At 40.6% G+C, this 21,322-nt stretch overlaps 1 protein-coding gene across 3 annotated transcripts in view; it reads left to right on the forward strand.

Annotated features, from left to right (window-relative positions):
- The window catches only part of COL4A6 (collagen type IV alpha 6 chain), a 267,855-nt gene that overhangs the window by 137,063 nt on the left and 109,470 nt on the right, over window positions 1–21,322 (forward strand). For 2 of the 3 annotated variants that reach the window (XM_056538783.1, XM_056538784.1), the window contains exons 4-5: window positions 17,176–17,310; window positions 19,608–19,652. In XM_056538783.1, the coding sequence (XP_056394758.1) occupies window positions 17,176–17,310; window positions 19,608–19,652 (180 nt within the window). Of the gene's footprint in view, window positions 1–981; window positions 1,068–17,175; window positions 17,311–19,607; window positions 19,653–21,322 lie in introns of those variants that run through there. The other variant, XM_056538785.1, reaches the window with a different exon arrangement.

Here is a 21,322-nt window from a genome sequence, read left to right on the forward strand (position 1 = left end):
TAATGCATCTTAAAAGGTGAAACTAATATATGAGAGAGACTCATTACATGCAAAGCATGATTTGTCATAGTGATGATTATGGCTTACAGCTCATGAAAACCCCAAATCCACAATCTCAGAAAATTTGAATATTACATGCAATCAAGAAAACATGGATTGTACGTAGAACAATATCGTACCTCTGATAAGTATAAGCATGCATATGTACTCAGTACTTGGTTTTGGCCCCTTTTGCAGCAATTGTTGCCTCGATACGGCATGGCATGGAAGCTATCAGCCTGTGGCACTGCTCAGGTGTTATGGAAGACCAGGATGCTTCAATATGTCTCTCATCTTTGTCTTGGAAATCATCCATAGATTTTCTATGGGGTTCAGGTCTGGGGAGTTTGGTGGCCAATCAAGCACAGTAGTCCCAAGGAGATTGAACCAGGTTTTGGTGCTTTTGGCAGTGTGGGCAGGTGCCAAGTCCTGCTGGAAAATGAAGTCAGCATCCCCATGGACAAGTCCTCCTATAAGTAAATTCCCTAGTGAAGTCAAGTCCTCTTGTGAGAAGGATCATAGTTTAGCAAAAAATGATCCCTATTAAGTAAAGGCTTTATACATCCCAGGGGTCACATGTCAAAATCACACCATCCAATGATACTCTGTAGTGTTTGATAGGAATATTGGCAATGAGAGCATCATAGAAGGGAGCAGCAAACATCACATGTAGCTCATAGAGTTCCAGTACAGGAGAATATCAGATATCGTCCCACAATAAGTCCATGAATCAGCCGGATTTCACTTTCACTATAGATCTTTATGACCACAGGTAAGTATCCACATCTTTCAAAACCATAAGCTACAAAGATAATAATTATATACCATTAGTTTAAACAAAAATGAGGGAGTCCAAGCCATTCCATGTCATAGCTCATGTATATATAATGCACATGAGAAGATTAATGAGATAATTATTTCCCTTTTCCTATTATAATAGATAAAAAAAATGTCAATACAGAAAAAAGGCATATCAGAGAAAAGAAAAAAGAAAGATACAAAAGTGGAAAGACAAGTGATGAGAAAGTGTAAGTGTGATGAGTGTGTATGTATGAATTGACGTACACATGTAAATAAATAATATAGCATAACACTAAATCAAGGGGAATTTATTCAAGGACTAGTCATGTCATAAAGAAGGGGAGAGGATCCATACAAATTAACCATATTCATACATCATACATAAAAGGCAGAGATTGGTTCAGCTCATTAGAACCCAATGAACAAGACCAATACTCCCCTACACCTGCATAAAAAGGAACAATATGCACACAGATGTAAAAATGATGATAATGTAACAAAGTGGAAAAGACAAACACCTGTTTAGTCATTACTGCTGTGCTTTTTCAGATCCAAAGCAGTGTGCCAAAGGCAAATTGAACAAATCCGGCGCACTAGACAATCATCCAGGCTAAAATGATAAAATGTCAATCATATAACACAGATCCCACCCAATTGGGACCACATTCATGGTCCCCAAAATCTCCAAACAGTAAATAGTCTTAATCTTTGGGAAGGTTACTCACCTAGGAATCTAGTAAAGAAAAGTTCTTCATTAAGGCCAGACAGCCTAACAGTATTTAGGTTGTAGATCCATTTTGCTTCCATACACAGAAGCCTTTTGGTTAAGGAACCACCCCTTATTTGGCCCTATACTCATTACAGGCTCACAGTGGTTAGACCTTCAGAAAGTCCAGCATGATTATTAAGAGAATGGAGAGCCACAGGGGTAAGCTTTTTATATTGCCTTGAATCGCTTGCAGCCAATGCATTATTCGACAAATGTTTCTGGATCCTTTTTCGAAGTTGCTGTCTAGTTTGGCCCATATATATGTTGGCAGGGACACATAAGGAATATATATAACATTTACGGTTTTGCAGTTAATATAGGCACCGATACGATAATCTTTACCATCCTTTGGATTCTTAAAAACATGTGTAGGCTTCATGAATCGGCAAATACTGCAGTCTCTACGTGGAAAGGAGCCCTGTAATTTTATTCCAGTGGTGCGTTTAACGGGTGGCCATTGAGAATTACTTCTGGTCAAAACATCTTTTAAATTAGGTGCCTTCTTCGATACCAAGACTGAGGAATCATGGCTTTGATACGGGCATCTGATTGAAGAATATTCCAATGCTGTTCCCTCAGTCTGTCACATTGGTTATGATATATGGACACAAATCGTAGAGTATCATCCTTGGCAGCAGAAGTTGGTTCCTATCTGCCCTCCTGGCCTTCTGAAATGCCTCCGAGACAATTCTCTTGGGGTATCTACAATCACTGAATCTTTGGGTCAGGTCCCGTGCCTGCATTTTGAACTCTTCATCGCCACTACAATTTCTACAAACTCTGGAAAATTGCCCGGTCGGTATACCCCGTTGTGTATGGAAGGGATGAAATGAGGAGAAATGTAACAATTTATTTCTCACCGGCTCTTTGCGATATAGATTTGTCTCCACCCGATTGTCTACGATTTTAAGCTCCAAATCCAGAAAAAATGCTGTGGAAGATGAAATGGTGTATGTCAATAGAATGTTAAGATCATTGCGGTTGAGGGAGGAGATGAACTCAATACACTCCTCCCTTGAAACCGGCCCAGAAAAAATTTACATAATCTATATAACAAAACCACAATGTATAACAGAAGAGGAAAACTTTGATGGGTACACGTGTGCCCACTCCCACCAACCTAAAAATAGTTTGGCATAGGAGGGGGCACAATGTGCACCCATCGCAGTCCCAGAAATCATCAAATAATATTTGGAGTCAAAAACAAAGAAATTGTGGCAAAGAACTAATGATAAAAGTTCCATGATAAAGTTACCTAGGTTAGAATCGATTTGGTATGCCTGTTCAATGAAAACTTTGGTCGCAGCAATGCCATCCCGGTGGGCAATATTGGAGTACAGAGACTCCACATCGTATGTGACAACCAAAACATCATCCGGTAAACTCAAATCTTGCAAGGCTTGAATTAAAAACAAAGAGTCTTGAATATATGAGGGAAGTGTGTTCACCAATGGTTGGAAATAGAAATCAATATGTGTGCACGCCTTTTCGCACATATTGCCAATACTTGAGATGATTGGGCGACCAGGTGGACAATGCAGATCTTTATGCACTGTTGGTAGCATGTAACAAATTGAGGTGCATGGCGATCTTACCTTTAAGAATGAGTATTCCTTCTTGGAAATGATCCCACGATCGAGAGCAGTATCAAGTAGTGAATTTAATTTTATTTGGAAGACTTCTGTTGGATCAGAGGGAAGATGTTGGTTGTATCTCCTGTTCGACGACTGTCTCTCTGCTTCTTGTATATACATCTCGGTCGGCCAAATCACAACATTACCCCCCTTGTCCGCTTCCTTGATTACAAACTCTTTGTTTTAACTCATAAAGTGCCCGATGTTCCTCAGATGTAAGATTTTGTCCTGTAAAAGAATCCACAGGTAGTTGTTGGATTCCCTGTTTAACCACGTCAAAAAATATCTGTACAGCTGAAAACATGGAAATGGAAATCTGTCATCCAACAAATCCAAAAGGTCCCTCATGACCTCAGCATCCTCATAAAGCTCGTCTGTGGAAGGAAGCATGACGTGCTCCAAAATCTCCTGGTAGACGGATGCGTTGACCCTGGACTTAATGAAGCACAGTGGAGCAACACCAGCAGATGACATGCTCCCCAAATCAACACAGACTGTGGAAACTTCACACTGGACTTCAAGCATCTTGCAGTGTTTGCCTCTCCATTCTTCCTCCATACTCTGGGTCTTTGCTCCCATCAGAAAAGAGGACTTTGGACCACTGAGCAACAGACCAGGTCTGTTTTTCTTTAGCCCAGGCTCCTGACATTGTTGTTCAGGAGCGGCTTGAAAAGAGGAATACGACATTTGAAGCCTATGTCCAGGATCCGTGTTTGTGTGGTGGCTGTTGATGCACTGACTCCAGCCCTACTGCTTGTGCACCTTTTTCTTCTACACTTTTCCCTTCCACATAACTTTCTATTAATGTGCTTTGATACAGCACTTTGGGAACATCCTATTTTGTTTGCATTTACCTGTTGAGGCTTTCCCTCCTTATGGAGGGTGTCAATGATGGTTTTCTGCACAACTGTCAGGTCAGCAGTCTTTCCCATGATTGGGATTGCTACTGAACCAGACTGAGAGACCATTTACCAGCTCAGGAACCCTTTGCAGTAGTCATGGCTTAATTAGCTGATCAGCGTGGGACACTTTGAGCCTGGAATATTGCACCTTTTCACACTATTCTAATTTTCTGAGATTGTGGATTCAGGGTTATCATGAGCTGTAAGCCATAATCATCACAAATCACGGCTTGAACTTTCTTTGCATGTAATGAGTCTCTCTCATATATTAGTTTCACTTTTAAAGGACATCTGTAGTGCAATATAACTTATCCCCTATCCGAAGGATAGGAGATAAGTTATAGATAGTGGGGGGGGGGTCCGAGCACTGCCCCCCCCCCCTGGATCTCCTGGACGGGGCCGCGGCAGTATGCTGGAAAGGGGGTGTTCTGTCCCCGCATGATGCGGCGGCCTCCATAGAGATACATAGAGGGGGCGTGTCTTATGCGGCTTTCTGCTGGGGACGACACTGCACTTCCTGCAGACTGCTGCGGCCCCACGATATATAACTTATCCCCTAGCCTTTGGATAGGGATAAGTTATATTGCACTACAGATGTCCTTTAAGTTGCATTACTGAAATAAATGAACTTTTGCACCATATTCTAATTTTTCAAGTTTTACCTGTAAATACAAAAAAAATCTGAATTTGTGTCCCGGGCAAACCTTTTAAAAGTATAATAAACAATAGCTTCATGAAAAAGTTATTCAATTGTTATATCTGACAAGTTTTTACTTTCAGGTTGGCCTTTTAGAGCTGCTCACACATTATCTGTTGTGCTTTTGTGTCTATTCTTTGGCCTCATTGACTGTCACAGCTATGGTTTTGCATAGAAGCTCTTTAGTGACTAGTTCTTAAAGGGGTATTCCAACCTATAACACTTGTTTTTATTCACAGGATAGAGGATAATTGTCTGATCGTGGGGGGGGTCCAACTACTGTGACTCCCCTCATGAACAGGGTCCCAACCTCTTGTCAGAATGGAGCATGTGGATAGGACATTAGTATTGAAGGCTGTACTATCCCATTTTTTTTTTTTTTTTTTTTTTATAAAAACAAGTCTGTATGAGTACGTTCAAGCACTGTGGATGTTTTAAACCACAGATTTTCTGTTACATGCAAAGTTGCCGCAGATTGTGTTGCAGATTTGCAGTAGATTTTATAGTACCAAAGGTGAATTCTGCTGTGAAAATCCATAAAAAATGTCATAATAAAAGTGTTACCCACAGGTTTTTCTGCTTTCTTGCTGTTTTTAGTACACTTGTAGTGCTACTTTACGTAACACCCAACACAGAATGTGACCTTAGCCAAGACAGGTTTTCAAAACAGTCTTGTGTCCCGACCCCAGGCTGGCAAACAATGCCCAGTCACTGAAAATCTAAATGTTCTCATCACTGATAAATATTTCTGTCTGGGAAGAAGAGGGACTCATTGTGGTCACTGCCGCCATGACGTGCTAATTTCGGGCTCCATTAATATCCTGAAAGAGAACACAATATGGGAAGATCAAGTGGAGGAGGGTTTTTGTTATCCTGCGTGCCCGTGGTAATGGCGAATGAAAAGTGATTTGGGAGGGCAAACTTTCCCCTCTTTAAAGCATCACAGTATGAAGTTAGGTGACTTCAAAACCTCTATAGAAGGCTTCTCGGTCTCTGTCTTTGTGATGGAAATGAATTTTTTCATCTCTTGTTTTCCAGCATTCAGATCTCCCTACTGCTTCGATTCACCTGTCTCATGTCTCAAGCGATGTGTGACTGAGTCTACAGTGAGAAGAATTTATTGCTTCACTGACAAAAGGGGAACAATTTGTCTATTACTCCTCCCCCTCATTCTGTCACCCTCCATAAACCCTCCTTGGTGCGTAGCCCTCCATAGCTGCAGCACAGTGGGAGATTTGGGCTATGCCTTATGTAAAAAGTTTTAAATTTTGGAAAATAACAGTTTAAAGTATTAACTCAAATCTGCTTAACTTTTCCATCTCCCGTACAGTGAATAGGTATGAAACCTATCCATCTTGAGGCTCCTGTCTTGGGATCTACACTGACCCCCTTCTGCTCATTTCACACCACCTTTCCTTTATTACAATGACAATAGAAGGTTTGTAAAGAGCAATTAGCAAATAAAAGTGCAATTAACTAGAAGGAACTTGGCTACAGTCACTATAATAAAGTCATCGCCACCAACATTAGAGGTCAACTCCCAGTTACTAACCAGAACAAATCAGTAATGCAGAATTTGGATACCTCTACCTTGTAGATAGGTCTGTGGTATTCCATCACGAAGCAGTACACTAACAATGGAAACGGACACTGCATAATATTTTAGCGGAAATATTTCATACATACTTTTTTTTTTTGCAGCAGCAGCAGTCCAAATATCTAAATAATTGGTCAGTAGTTCATTTTAAATACATGAACATGTAACTTGTTAGCATCATACTTGTCCATAAAAGTGAAATAGCACCTGTCATCACTTTCATGTTGCCCAAACCTCGAGTCATTGGGGTGGTCATTGGCAGCCTCTCCACCAGATCTCTCCCTGTTATAATGAGTGATTTACCAATCATGGCCAATGGGGCAGGCAGAAGCCACCGAGACCGCCCCAATGACTCTGATTCCGGTACTATTAATGTAATAATTTCATACATAATAATACATAAAAAAAACAAGTTACCTAGTGTGTAAGTGATAGAGAATCAATACAAGTGTTATGAGCATAGACATGTAAACTTGTTATTCTCCAATAACAATCAAACTATGACATGAGGAATTTATTCAGTTTTATGAAATCTGTTAAGAATGACCGGTTGCAAATCATAGATGTACGGTAAAGCAGATAATGTATCATCATATAATACCTTTCGTTCTTGCCATGAATGATGAAGCATGGATGACAATAATCTTTGTACATAATACATCCCTTTAGTAGGTATATACCTTTATTTGATTGTAGAACTATATTAAGTCCCCTTTATTTCAAGCTATAAAGAAACATTTTCTGTGATTTAGGACGGTATGTACTTTTACTGCATATAAGGCATTTGATGGCGTCTTGATTAGTTCTGAGCTTTTTACAATCCTGACTACCTGCCATTTATCTTTTCTCTGCTGTGAAACCTTTTCAGCTTGAAATCTGGGAAGATAAAACTCTCCTTGAGCCTCCTGACCCCCTTATTCAGGACAACAGCTGTGATAACCCTGTCTTGCCCTAACCCCACAAGAGGTCACCCATGAAATTGTAATACATTTGTCCAGTGGGGCAAACACCCATTCCATTGAAATGTGGTGCAGAGCCTTTTATGTTTTATTTAAACTCTTCCCATTCCTAAATCAACTTGGAACCTAAAAAAAAAGTGACAGCACTTGTCTTACTTTAGTGGTCTAGTCTGTGTTTTTAACTAATTTGGTAGGAAAGCATCAATGCTATTGATCATCTCTAGTCTTGCAGGCACAATGAGGGACATTTATCAATGTTTGCTTATGTATTCTTTTTTTTAGTAATTTTTTCCTTATTTTTTTTTTTGCTTATGTGTGACTTATTTATAAACTGGTTTCAGCCTGTTGATAATTTTCTTTCACGTAAGCAATTTTTCCTTTTTTACTTTGGTAGTAGCTTTTTCTGCTCCATGTTTGAGCTGGAGTAAATTTAGTAAATTTTTAACCTTTTTTTTGCGCAGTTGCAACTGTCGCAGTTGATAAATACCCGACTAAAGCAAATCAATTTTGAAAAATTTACTACGTAAGCAAGTTTGAATTTTCTTGCTTTTCTTGTTCTTCATGCAAATTGTTGCACGAAAACACACGTAGTCGCAGTTGCGACAATTTTGCAACAATTATAGTAAAGAAAACCTGACTAAACCCGTTGATAAATGTCAATCTAAGAGGCCAAATATAGTAAAATATAAATTACAGTATATAAGTATTAAAAATTACAAGAAATGGATATATCTGAACCCTGACAGATGCTACTAGCAGTAAAAAGATTCTTATTGTATTTCTATAAATCATAGTTAAGATTGATCCATAAGATTGATCCACACCTATAATATGATCCACACCTATAATATGATAAAACAATCTACAATGTGGTCAACACTTGGGATCCGTACACTGCATAAAATTTGTAGAGCAATTGACAGACATCTAAATCTACTTTTTTTATGTCCAAGTTTCCATTTTCTCCATTCTGCTTCTTCCCAGAACATTTTAATAAGCAGTTGCCAACCTCTGCCCTCTCACAGAACACTGCGGCCTTATACGGTCTTTGATTTCTGTATTTATAAAGTTTGATGGTGGGAGCCAGATTCTTAATAAAAGGGCACTTAATAATGTAGAACTTAAAGAGACTAGTGATAAAAGGGGAAGGATGTGATGTTAGCTATTCAATACCTCCTGGAATGTTCGAGTAGCAATGTAATATTGTGCAAATAGTACTGTAAATCCTTTAATCTCACTGAACCATATGTGTTTTGGACACATCTACACAATGCGATAGTAGTGCTACAAAGTGATATACTGGTAGTAGTGGTGCTACAAAGAGACACACTGTTTGTAGTGGTGCTACAGAGTGACACACTGGTAATAGTGGTGCTACAGAGTGACATATTGGTAATAGTGGTGCTACAGAGTGACATATTGGTAATAGTGGTGCTACAGAGTGACACATTGATTATAGTTTTGCTACAGAGTTTCACACTGGTAGTAGTGGTGCTACAGAGTGACACACTGGTAGTATTGGTGCTACAAAGGGAAATAATGGTAGTAGTGGTGCTACAGAGTGACACATTGGTTATAGTTTTGCTACAGAGTGACACAATGGTAGTATTGGTGCTACAGAGTGTCACACTGGTAGTAGTGGTGCTATAGAGTGACATATTGGTAATAGTGGTGCTATAGAGTGACATATTGGTAATAGTGGTGCTACAGAGTGACACATTTGGTTATAGTTTTGCTACAGAGTGACACACTGGTAGTAGTGGTGCAACAGAGTGACACACTGGTAGTATTGGTGCTACAAAGTGAAATACTGGTAGTAGTGGTGCTACAGAGTGACACATTGGTTATAGTTTTGCTGCAGAGTGACACACTGGTAGTATTGGTGCTACAGAGTGTCACACTGGTAGTAGTGGTGCTACAGAGTGACACACTGGTAGTATTAGTGCTACAGAGTGTCACACTGGTAGTAGTGGTGCTACAGAGTGACACACTGGTAATAGTGGTGCTACAGAGTGACATATTGGTAATAGTGGTGCTACAGAGTGACATATTGGTAATAGTGGTGCTACAGAGTGACACATTGGTTATAGTTTTGCTACAGAGTGACACACTGGTAGTAGTGGTGCAACAAAGTGACACACTGGTAGTATTGGTGCTACAAAGTGAAATACTGGTAGTAGTGGTGCTACAGAGTGACACATTGGTTATAGTTTTGCTACAGAGTGACACACTGGTAGTATTGGTGCTACAGAGTGACACACTGGTAGTAATGGTGCTACAGAGTGACACACTGGTAGTAGTGGTGCTACAGAGTGACACTTGTAGTAGTGGTGCAACAGAGTGACACACTGGTTGTAGTGGTGCTACAGAGTGACACACTGGTAGTATTGGTGCTACAGAGTGACACACTTGTAGTAGTGGTGCAACAGAGTGACACACTGGTTGTAGTGGTGCTACAGAGTGACACACCGGTAGTATTGGTGCTGCAGAGTGTCACACTGGTTGTAGTGGTGCTACAGAGTGACACACTGGTAGTATTGGTGCTACAGAGTGACACATTGGTTATAGTTTTGCTACAGAGTGACACACTGGTTGTAGTATTGGTGCTACAGAGTGACACACTGGTTGTAGTGGTGCTACAGAGTGACACACTGGTTATGGATTTGCTACAGAGTGACACTGGTTGTAGTATTGGTGCTACAGAGTGACACACTGGTTGTAGTGGTGCTACAGAGTGACACACTGGTTGTAGTGGTGCTACAGAGTGACACATTGGTTATAGATTTGCTACAGAGTGCCACACTGGTTGTAATATTGGTGCTACAGAGTGACACATTGGTTATAGTTTTGCTACAGAGTGACACACTGGTTGTAGTATTGGTGCTACAGAGTGACACACTGGTTATAGATTTGCTACAGAGTGACACACTGGTAGTAGTGGTGCTACAGAGTGACACACTGGTAGTAGTGGTGCTACAGAGTGACACACTGGTTGTAGTGATGCTACAGAGTGACACACTGGTTATAGATTTGCTACAGAGTGACACTGGTAGTAGTGGTGCTACAGAGTGACACTGGTAGTAGTGGTGCTACAGAGTAACACTGGTTGTAGTGATGCTACAGAGTGACACTGGTAGTAGTGGTGCTACAGAGTGACACTGGTTGTAGTGATGCTACAGAGTGACACTGGTTATAGTGGTGCTACAGAGTGACACTGGTTATAGTGGTGCTACAGAGTGACACACTGGTAGTAGTGGTGCTACAGAGTGACACACTGGTTGTAGTGATGCTACAGAGTGACACACTGGTTATAGATTTGCTACAGAGTGACACTGGTAGTAGTGGTGCTACAGAGTGACACTGGTAGTAGTGGTGCTACAGAGTAACACTGGTTGTAGTGATGCTACAGAGTGACACTGGTAGTAGTGGTGCTACAGAGTGACACTGGTTGTAGTGATGCTACAGAGTGACACTGGTTATAGTGGTGCTACAGAGTGACACTGGTTATAGTGGTGCTACAGAGTGACACACTGGTAGTAGTGGCACTACAGAGAGACAAACTATTACTGCACCACAGAAACTGCTACATAACTTCATGTAGATACAATGCACATATTTTCTGTGGACTTTTTTACATGTGGATTGCTACCAATATGAGTGGAAGTAGGGAGTGGAACAATAGGTGACTAGGGTCACTTTGTTGTCTGTAACCATGGAAACACATAGGTTTGCTTAGTGAACCATGGAGATTTAGGGAGATGTTGATCAATCAAAGCTGGTGGGGTGGAGAGACTGTTCGGTGACCACCCTGGTGACTCAGAGCCCTGTTTCTGACCAGTTTTAACAATTATGTTTCCACTAAAACACTGCAGCATTTCAGAGAGAGTCACACACTATTGTAACAAGGGGGAGTCTGCCTGTGTTTGGGCTGCATTAAACATTATGGTTTGGGCAGCATGAAACAGATGACAGGTTCCCTTGGAAAGGAAAGCTATAGGTTTTTATTTTCTAGGCTATCCCAGTTAATATTGTATTTTGTTTAATCAGAGACAGACTTTATATTTCTTTATATTCCTTCACTGTTTAGATGAATCGGTCTGTCATTCAATCACGTAAACATAACCTCTGTTATAAGAAAGGAGAGACAACGTGTCCTCAAGGACAACTATTAGCAGACATCTTCAGTGACTGTTGCAACACATTGCAAAAGACCAAAATTATTTTTCTATTAAGATAATAGGTCTAAACTGATCTGATGCATTATGGGAAATTAAATGTATGTCAATATATACGCTTTCATTTACTGTTTGAGAGATATTTAGGCACTTAATGGCTTGTTGCCCGTGGTTGTTTCCACCTAATGGAATCCACTAAGGTAGTCACACATGCTTTGATCAATTGCAGTATTTTGGTATCAGTCCACATTAAAGGGGTACTCCACCGAAAAACATTGTACCCCCTATCCAAAGGATAGGCGATAAGATGTCTGATAGCTGGGGACCCCCGCAATCTCCGGTGCACCACCCTAGTCATCTGTGCACTGAGCGAATTCCACTTCATGGCAAATAACTGGTGACTACAGCTGCCACGCCCCCCTCCATTCAAGTCTATGGGAGAAGGCTTGACGGCTTGAAGACATAGACATGAATGGAAGGGGTGTGGTGTGACGTCACAAAAACAATAGGCTCCAAGTCTCAGTGTTCCGGGGCTGATGCTGCCGGCCCAGAGAGCACGGGGGGCCCCAGCGGTGAGACCCCCGCAATCAGGCATTTTATCCCCAATCCTTTGAATAGGGGATAAGATGTATTTCAGCAGAGTACCCCTTTAAGGTTCATGGGGATTAAAATGTAAGTTACTTTACCTAAAAAACAGCACATTTCTCCAAATCTAAGTAAACTAGTAACAAGGAAACAGTTGTACAACCAAATTGCAGGGAGAAAAAGTAAGCGAACCGTTGAACTCAAAAAGGTTTTCCGCTACAATGTGCACTTATGGACACTTGGGCACTATTGATCTAGTGTTCATATTGATGCATTGGTGTGCCACATATGCACTGTCACTTGTACTGATAGTGCATGCCAATCACCTATCATTGGTATTATACTTCTGCAACTTCATTTATATAATAGCATTGTGGACTAATATACAGTGTGTACCACTTCTTCACTTAGTCATACCTCCAATGTGTCAGTGTTATTTTGTAGACTTATCACATCATCATATCATTTAGGTAGTCAAATTGGGGTCCTGCCTTTTAACACTTTGTAGGCTGCAGCCGCTGCAGGAGATATAACTATCAGCATAGTTCCGCTATTTGAGTCTAGCGCTGTTGCACAACCTGTATTCTTTCACATATTTTTAAGTGTTTATTCCACTGATAAGGTTAAAATAATAATCATAAACATACAGCATTAAAGGGGTATTGCAGGAAAAAACTATTTTTTTTATATCACCTGGCTCCAGAAAGTTAAACAGATTTGTAAATTACTTCTATTAATAAATCTTAATCCTTCTAATAATTATCAGCTGCTGAAGTTGAGTTGTTCTTTTCTGTCTGGCAACAGTGCTCTCTGCTGACATCTCTGCTTGTCTCGGGAACTGCACAGAGTAGAAGAGGTTTGCTATGGGGATTTGCTTCTCAACTGGGCGGTTCCCGAGACACGTGTCATCAGAGAGCACTTAGACAGAAAAGTACAACTCAACTTCAGCAGTTCATACGTACTGAAAGGATTAAGATATTTTAATAGAAGTAATTTACAAATCTTTTTAACTTTCTGGAGCCGGTTGACAGTCGCTTGCTTCCACCCCTCTATGTATATGTCACTTTTCTTATCTTCACTTGAATTAGTAGTTTATGGAGAGTTGTTTAGACTTGGGGGTACACTTAGTCAACGTGGAGGTACACATTCTCTTGACTCTCTGTTAGCAGTAGAACACTTTATGGCCTTACACAGCTGCCAATAGAGATCAATGAAGTGCATGCATCTGTATGTAAGGTGACAGAAGCCATGACCTTCTTGTAAAATGTAAAAGAAACGAGCAAGAAGAAGAGAGCAGCGGGGACTGGGCATCGTCGGCTTTACGGGGGGGGGGGGGGCAGTTGGGGTGGATATCGGGGCAGGTGAGCTTTTTATTTTTACTGCACCCAGAGGCATAAAAACCCTCCCTGCCTGGAAACCCCCTTTAAGCTGAGCTGTCCCCTTAGTTCAGTGGTGTCCAAACTGCGTGGCTCCAGATGTTGCAGAACTACAACGTTGGCTGTCCGGGCATACTGGGTGTTGGCTGTCCGGGCATACTGGGTGTTGTAGTTTTGCAACATCTGGAGAACCACAGTTTGGACACTTTCACAGAAGGGGTAGGAGCACACTTATGTCTGAGTCTTAATGGAGTGGGAACATTCATTGACTGGGGTATAGGTGAAAGGTTAGCACTTACTCTCTTTTATTGCCTGCATGACATCACTGGGTGTGCATAGGACCAGGTGTTTCAATCCACAATAGAAATATCTTTGCATGACACTCTGTATTTAACTTTCCAGTCATAGACACATTTCTAGGAAACAACAAATAAAATTTACCGTGGCAGGTTCCTACAAGTGTATTAATAGTCTGCAGCAGGGTCTCCTATGGTGTGCACTGTCTTCACAAAACGTGGAGTTCTCTTTGCTGGATAAGCCTTGAGCTCCCCCTGCTGATATATATCAGGAATGACAGCACACTTTTTCTTACTTTTGTACATGTGTTACGTACAGCGCATGTGTACACTGTCACATTAAAGTGGTGCTCCAGTGGAAAACTTTTTTTCTTTTAATCAACTGGTGCCAGAAAGTTAAACAGATTTGTAAATTACTTCTATTAAAAAGTCTTAATCCTTCCAGTACTTATTAGCTGCTGAATACTACAGAGGAAATAATTTTCTTTTTGTAACACAGAGCTCTCTGCTGACATCATGAGCACAGTGCTCTCTGCTGACATCTCTGTCCATTTTAGGAACTGTCCAGAGCAGCGTATGTTTTCTATGGGGATTTTCTCCTACTCTGGACAGTTCTTAAAATGGACAGAGGTGTCAGCAGAGAGCACTGTGCTCGTGATGTCAGCAGAGAGCTCTGTGTTCCAAAAAGAAAATAACTTCCCCTGTAGTATTCAACAGCTAATAAGTACTGGAAGGATTAGATTTTTTAATAGAAGTAATTTACAAATCTGTTTAACATTCTGGCACCAGTTTATTAAAAAAGAAAAAAAAACATTTTCCACCGGAGTACCCCTTTAAGGGTATGTTTTCTCAAACTGGATCTGCTGCATATGTGATGTGCAGGATTTAAAGCTGCAGATTTTATGCTGCAGATTTGAATGTAAACTAAATGACGTGTGAACTTACCCTTAATAATAGGGGTATTACATTTCTCAAAATGAAAGGCCGCTAGAAATATGTTAACTTACATTGTTAGGGAAGGTTCACCTTAAAATGTACTGTACATCTGGAGTACACCTCATCATACTGGCAGAAAAATATATTGACGGATACTGTGGCATTCTCATGGTGGGCCTCTTCACTTTATTGGGTGAACGAGCTTTCCGTCTCTATAGTGGCAGAAAAAATCACAGATTTTGGTTCATGTTTGTTTTCTGCAAAATAATTTGCATATTTTTTCCTAAAGGTAGAAGGAGCTTAGAAGGAGGGGTATTGGCTCAGCACCTCATCAGATTCATAATTTGCTCCAAAAATTGGCCTAAACTGGCAAACAAGCACAGATGCAACACATTTATTTAGAGGTGGGAATCTCACAAAATCGGTTGCATCTTATTAGAAAATTTTCACCTTAAAACCAGCAAATGAATCTTTAGTTTAGTATGATTTCTTTACAATAAACATCTCTTTGCCCTTATTATTACTAGTTATATGTTGTTTAACTGATGGGAATGAAGGAGGAGGAACATTCTGGAAGAGTTGAAGACTGTCGCCACAGCATAGACATCCAACATAAACATTTTAGACTCCTGGGCGCGTCGGGCAACCTGAGATGCCCTTCCGTATCTGGAGAAGTCACATTCATCATCATTGTTGACCCTTTAGATAAGGGACAGGCTTCACTTTCCACCTTCAACTGCCCAACTATTGCTAGGGTTTCCACCTTTCTTGCAAAAAACAAAAAGAAAAGTACCGGCCATGCTAATTTGCATAATTTATTATATATGTGTAACATCACAGGATACACATATGTGGGGGAAATTTTGTCCTATTCTGACCCTATAACCATTTATTTCTCCTTATACGGGCCTGCATGAGGGCTATTATTTTGCGCCCTGATCTGTATTTTTTAACAGCACCATTTTTGTTTTGATGTAACTTTTTTTAAAATTAAATTTGGGAGTTGCAGTTAGTTACTAACTACAACTCCCAGCATGCCCTGATACAGCCTGTAGCTCAGCAGCTGCCCCAAGTGAAAACTACAACTCCCAGCATGAAGGACTATATAGTAGTACATAGTATAGGTCAGTGTTTACCAACCAGGGGTGCCTCCAGCTGTTGCAAAACTGCAACTTCCAGCATGTAGGACTATATAGTAGTACATAGTATAGGGCAGTGTTTACCAACCAGGGGTGCCTCCAGCTGTTGCAAAACTACAACTCCCAACATGCCTGGACAGCCGTTGGCTGTCTGGACATGCTGGGAGTTGTAGTTTTGCAACAGTTGGAGGCACTCTGGTTGGGAAACACTGGTATAGGGTATGGTGCAACATTCTGGGACTTGGAGGATTGGTAGGATAAATATCGGCCATTGCATTGCATTAATATAAAAATACCAGCAGGGTGGCCAAAATACCGGCTGTGCCGGTAAAATACCAGTCAGGTGGCAACTCTTATCTATTACCCAGAATTGTTTCAGGCCACACTTCAGCTGTGAAGACATGTATCTCAGAGATTAGGGCGCCTATGTCTATTTCCATCTTCCAGTAGGCCACAGCTTCCCTGGTGATGCTTCCTTCCTCCGTCACAACCAGTATAAAATGTCTGTCCTTCCTGTTCCAGACCTTTTGAGAGTTTAAATTCTGGTCTATTAAATATGTCGGGACCAATTTCTGGTCTAAAATCCATTGGCTGAATTCTTAATGAAAACCTGTGTGTCTTTTGCACATACGCAGATTAGGCGTGGATTTTGAGGTTCCATCGAACTCAGTTTGTGTCCATAACAATAATGGTGCATTATTTTAGGATTTTAATTGCCGGGACGTCTGCATCATGTTGCGGATTTCCTACTGCCTTCATTGACTTTTTTTTTTGCAGGTTAGGGTGTGGATAATATACCAAAATCTACATGAAATGTGAAACGCATGTTGTCTACAACTGTGCATGTGTAGGACGCATGTAGAGAACTGCCAGTAGGACCACTACTACTGTATTCCATTAGTTCCAGAATATTAAGTTTTCTCCAAACGCACCCCTAAACCAACCACACCCTTCCCCTGGCAACCAAATCTCTGTGCATGGGGCGAGGTTGACACACCCCCTTCCTGCATTCTCTATGGGAGTGCCAGAGACAGAGAATGCAACCCCGCTCCCTGCACTGGGAGATTCAAGCACTGTATTGGAGAAGGCTAGAGTACTTCTTTAAGTTGGAATGCAAAGAATTCATCAAGTTGTCAGGTATTTCTAGTGGCTTGTTAGGTTTATTGTTTGCCTATATTAGTTGGTTGCCTCTAATCGTTTATTATTCATGTGTTTTTTTTTTTTTTTGACAGTCCTTTATGTTTTTATGAATCTATAATTTCTTTTCTAGGGACGTCCTGGTCAACTTGGGGCTCAGGGTCCAATGGGGCCTGAAGGGTTTTCAGGGCCAACTGGTGTTCCCGGACCTAAGGGTGAAAGAGGATTTCAAGGATCACCAGGACCATCTGGACCAAAAGGCGACCAGGTCTGCATTTAACTTATTTTCATTAAGAAATAAGGTATAAAGTTCACAAACACACGATATGGCCTTTGTAGGGCTCCTGAAGATACAGTTTATTATTTAAAGGGGTACTGCAGCTGAAATGAACTTATCCCCTATTCACAGTACAGGGGATAAGCAGCTGATCGCAGGGAGGGGGTCTTGCTTAGTTAGAAGTGCATGTTATATAGTGTGCTCCTCTTCCGGGTTCCCTGTGGTCAACACTTCATGCTGCGGCTCAACAATCACTGACCGCAGCAATGTCACGCCTCGGCCAGTAATTGCTGGGCAATCCGGCCACTGTCTTCTTCCTGGTGCCAGGGCTCAATACGTCAGATTGCTGTTTAGCCAATCACTGGCCACGGTAAGACATAACTGTAGCCAGCGATTGCTGAGCCGCAACGTGACATGTTGACGACAGGAACCCGGAAGATGTGTGCCCCAGAGACCACAGCAGGACAATGGAGGCAGTGAGGGAGCGGCGAAAGGTAAGTATATGTTTTTTTTTTTTATACCTGACACAGTGGTAACCATAACTGCACATACTTGACCACAAAACTTGCTGCTGGTGAATGTTAGGGACAAATGACCTGGCTTGCATGAAGTTTCAGAGGTAAAGGAATCTTTTATCACACTTGGTAATGATGTACAGGATTTAGCATCCACTGTTTCATTTTCTGAAGTTCTGCCTGTGCATAATGTCCACAATGATAGACAGAGGTGCATTAAGGAGTTCAACTTATGGCTTAGTAAATGGTATCAAGAGCATATAACTGGAAAACCAAAATAGCTAGTTCTGACAGGAGTACAGATATTCTAAATTCCCTACTGGGATTATCTCTACAACAAGTGGTTGAGGAGCCAACCCGGAGAGAGGGTTGTAGTCAATGGAGTATATTCAGAGCAAGGTCTTGTTACCAGTGGGGTACCTCAGGGTTCTGTACTGGGACCAATTTTGTTTAATATCTTCATTAGTGATATTGCAAAAGATCTCGATGGTAAGGTATGTCTTTTGCTGATGACACAAAGATATGTAACAGGGTTGATGTTCCTGGAGGGATACGCCAAATGGAAAAGGATTTAGGAAAACTAGAATAATGGTCAGAACTCTGGCAACTGAAATTTAATGTGGATAAGTGCAATATAATGAACCTGGGGCGTAAAAATCCTCGGGCAGAATATAGAATATTTGACACAGTCCTGACCTCAGTATCTGAGGAAAGGGATTTAGGAGTAATTATTTCAGAAGACTTAAAAGTAGGAAGACAATGTAATAGAGCAGCAGGAAATGCTAGCAGAATGCTTGGATGTATGGGGAGAGGTATAAGCAGTAGAAAGAGAGAAGTGCTCATGCCGCTGTACAGAACACTGGTGAGACCTCACTTGGAGTATTGTGTGCAGTACTGGAGACCATATCTCCAAAAGGATATAGATACTCTAGAGAGTTCAGAGAAGAGCTACTAAACTAGTACATGGATTGCAGGATAAAACTTACCAGGAAAGGTTAAAGGACCTTAACATGTATAGCTTGGAAGAAAGACGAGATAGAGGGGACATGATAGAGACTTTTAAATACATAAAGGGAATCAACACGGTAAAGGAGGAGAGCATATTTAAAAGAAGAAAAACTACCACAAGAGGACATTGTTTTAAATTAGAGGGACAAAGGTTTAAAAGTAATATGAGGAAGTATTACTTTACTGAGAGAGTAGTGGATGCATGGAATAGCCTTCCTGCAGAAGTGATAGCTGCAAATACAGTGAAGGAGTTTAAACATGCATGAGATAAGCATAAGGCTATCCTCCATATAAGAAAGGGCCAGGGACTATCTATTGATAGGATTCAGATTATTGGGCAGACTAGATGGGCCAAATGGTTCTTATCTGCCGCCGCATTCTATGTTACTAATGGCAAAATAATTTGTAAACAGAGAGGACACAGGGAGAAGTAAGTTTATATCTTTTGAACAGTGCGGTTCCCGAAATAGAACTTTATTACATCAGATGTCATTTTAACTCTCAATGGGAAAATCTTTTTAAATTTACCCCATACCTTTTCCTTAGCTCTCTGTGAGTGAACAGTGAGTGAAATTGGTATGAAATAGGCTATGTACCTGTTACATAAAACTGAAAGATTGCTCTTAAAGTCAGATCCCACAAAAAAAAAAAATATATATATATATGTTATTCAGTACCTAATCCTGACCATTTACATCTCATTTTATGCCTCTATCATGTATCCATCTTCCTCTTACTAAATATTTTTTTCATATTTTTCCACAGGGTCCTATGGGAGTTCCTGGGTTCCAAGGTGCCAATGGTATTCCAGTAAGTTGGGTCACATGTCTTTTCATCCCTTTGTCTTTTCTTTGTCATCTTGACCATTCCAATATTTCTGGAAGTGAAACCTATTTGTTCTTTCTGAAGCACAGGAATACAACCGGACCAGGGATTTTAGTTTAGTTATATACATATTAGAATATTAGTGCCCCGGCTAATTTATGGTCTAATATGGACTCATTTTAGTATATATTGTATTATATCATATCATTATTGTTTGTATTATTGTTAAGATGCTGTTAATATGTTAAAATGCTGTGTATTATTATTGTAATGTTTTATATTTTCAAACAAAAGATCTACAGGAATGTATTAATCCATCCATCATGTCTTCAGATACAGTGTCTTTTGTACCATTCATAAGTGTCCAGTGGGGTATTTTTTATATTCAATATACAGGGAATATATACACATTTTTTATGTTGAAACTGTTGTATGTTGAGTCTACAACCCTATGTAATTGGTTCTAAAGCCTCAAAATGTCATCCAAAAATAGGAAAAAATAAGACGTAAAGAGGTAGTCCAGTATCAAAAAACGTATCCCCTATCTGCAGAGGATAAGTGCCAGAGTCCGACCGGTGGGACCCCCAAAGATCTCCCGCCTGGTGCCCCGGCTCTCTGCATGAATGCAGTGTGTTGACCACGACACGAAATGATGGCCAACATGCCCCCTCCATGCATCTGTATGGGAGAGCTGGAAATTCTCTCCCATAGAGATGCATGGAGGGGTGTGCAGAACATGAAGAACCTTCCTATACTGCAGGGAGGCGCTACCAAACAGCCAGTCAGTGCATGCACTTCAGTAATACAAGTGTTCTACCGGGGAAATGTCCATTCTGATTGGTCAGTTCTCCCAGCCATTGACACATTTCACAGATCCGGACTATTTGTTGCATTGTATGTTGAATATGTTGTCAAGTTACAATGGTCCAGAAACGATTATTGTATGTTGAAAATATTGTGAGGCCATTGTATATTATAGGACATTTATTAAGTGTAATGTGCTATAACTAGCTTTATATGTTTTCGAAAATGGACACCTCTTCTAGTCTTCTTTTACAGCATGTATGAATGATTGGATAACATAATGTATCATTATGATTCCCCCAAATTCAGCCTATAAATTAGTTCTAATGTGATTTGGTGTGTCTATATATATATATATATATATATATATATATATATATATATATATTTTATAAAGTGTTCACCATAATATATTATTCATTATATAGCGCCTACATATTCTTCAGAGATTACATGTATAGTCAAATCAGACATTACATAGTAACAAACTGATGACCAATTAAAACTAGAGGCTTGTGGGCCCTGGTCACAAGAGCTTACAATCTATGAGGAAATAATGGCAAAACAAGAGATACAAGTACTTTAGTGTTGCTTAGTTGTCCGGCCATTAGTAGTGTAGCATGCGTGAAGGCGATTGAGCCGGGCACCCAGCCAATATCTGCATATTACAGATGCACTAGGGTGCAATGACAATGGGATCTTTTTTTCCACACAGTGTATCTCCAGCTGTTGCACAACTACAACTCCCAGCATGCCCGGACAGCCGTTGGCTGTCCGGGCATGCTGGGAGTTGTAGTTTTGCAACAGCTGGAGACAAACTGTTTAGAAGAACTGGTGATGCATGGGAAATG

The sequence above is a fragment of the Hyla sarda genome, chromosome 9 (assembly GCF_029499605.1).
Source record: "Hyla sarda isolate aHylSar1 chromosome 9, aHylSar1.hap1, whole genome shotgun sequence".
In the NCBI taxonomy this organism is placed as follows: domain Eukaryota; kingdom Metazoa; phylum Chordata; class Amphibia; order Anura; family Hylidae; genus Hyla; species Hyla sarda.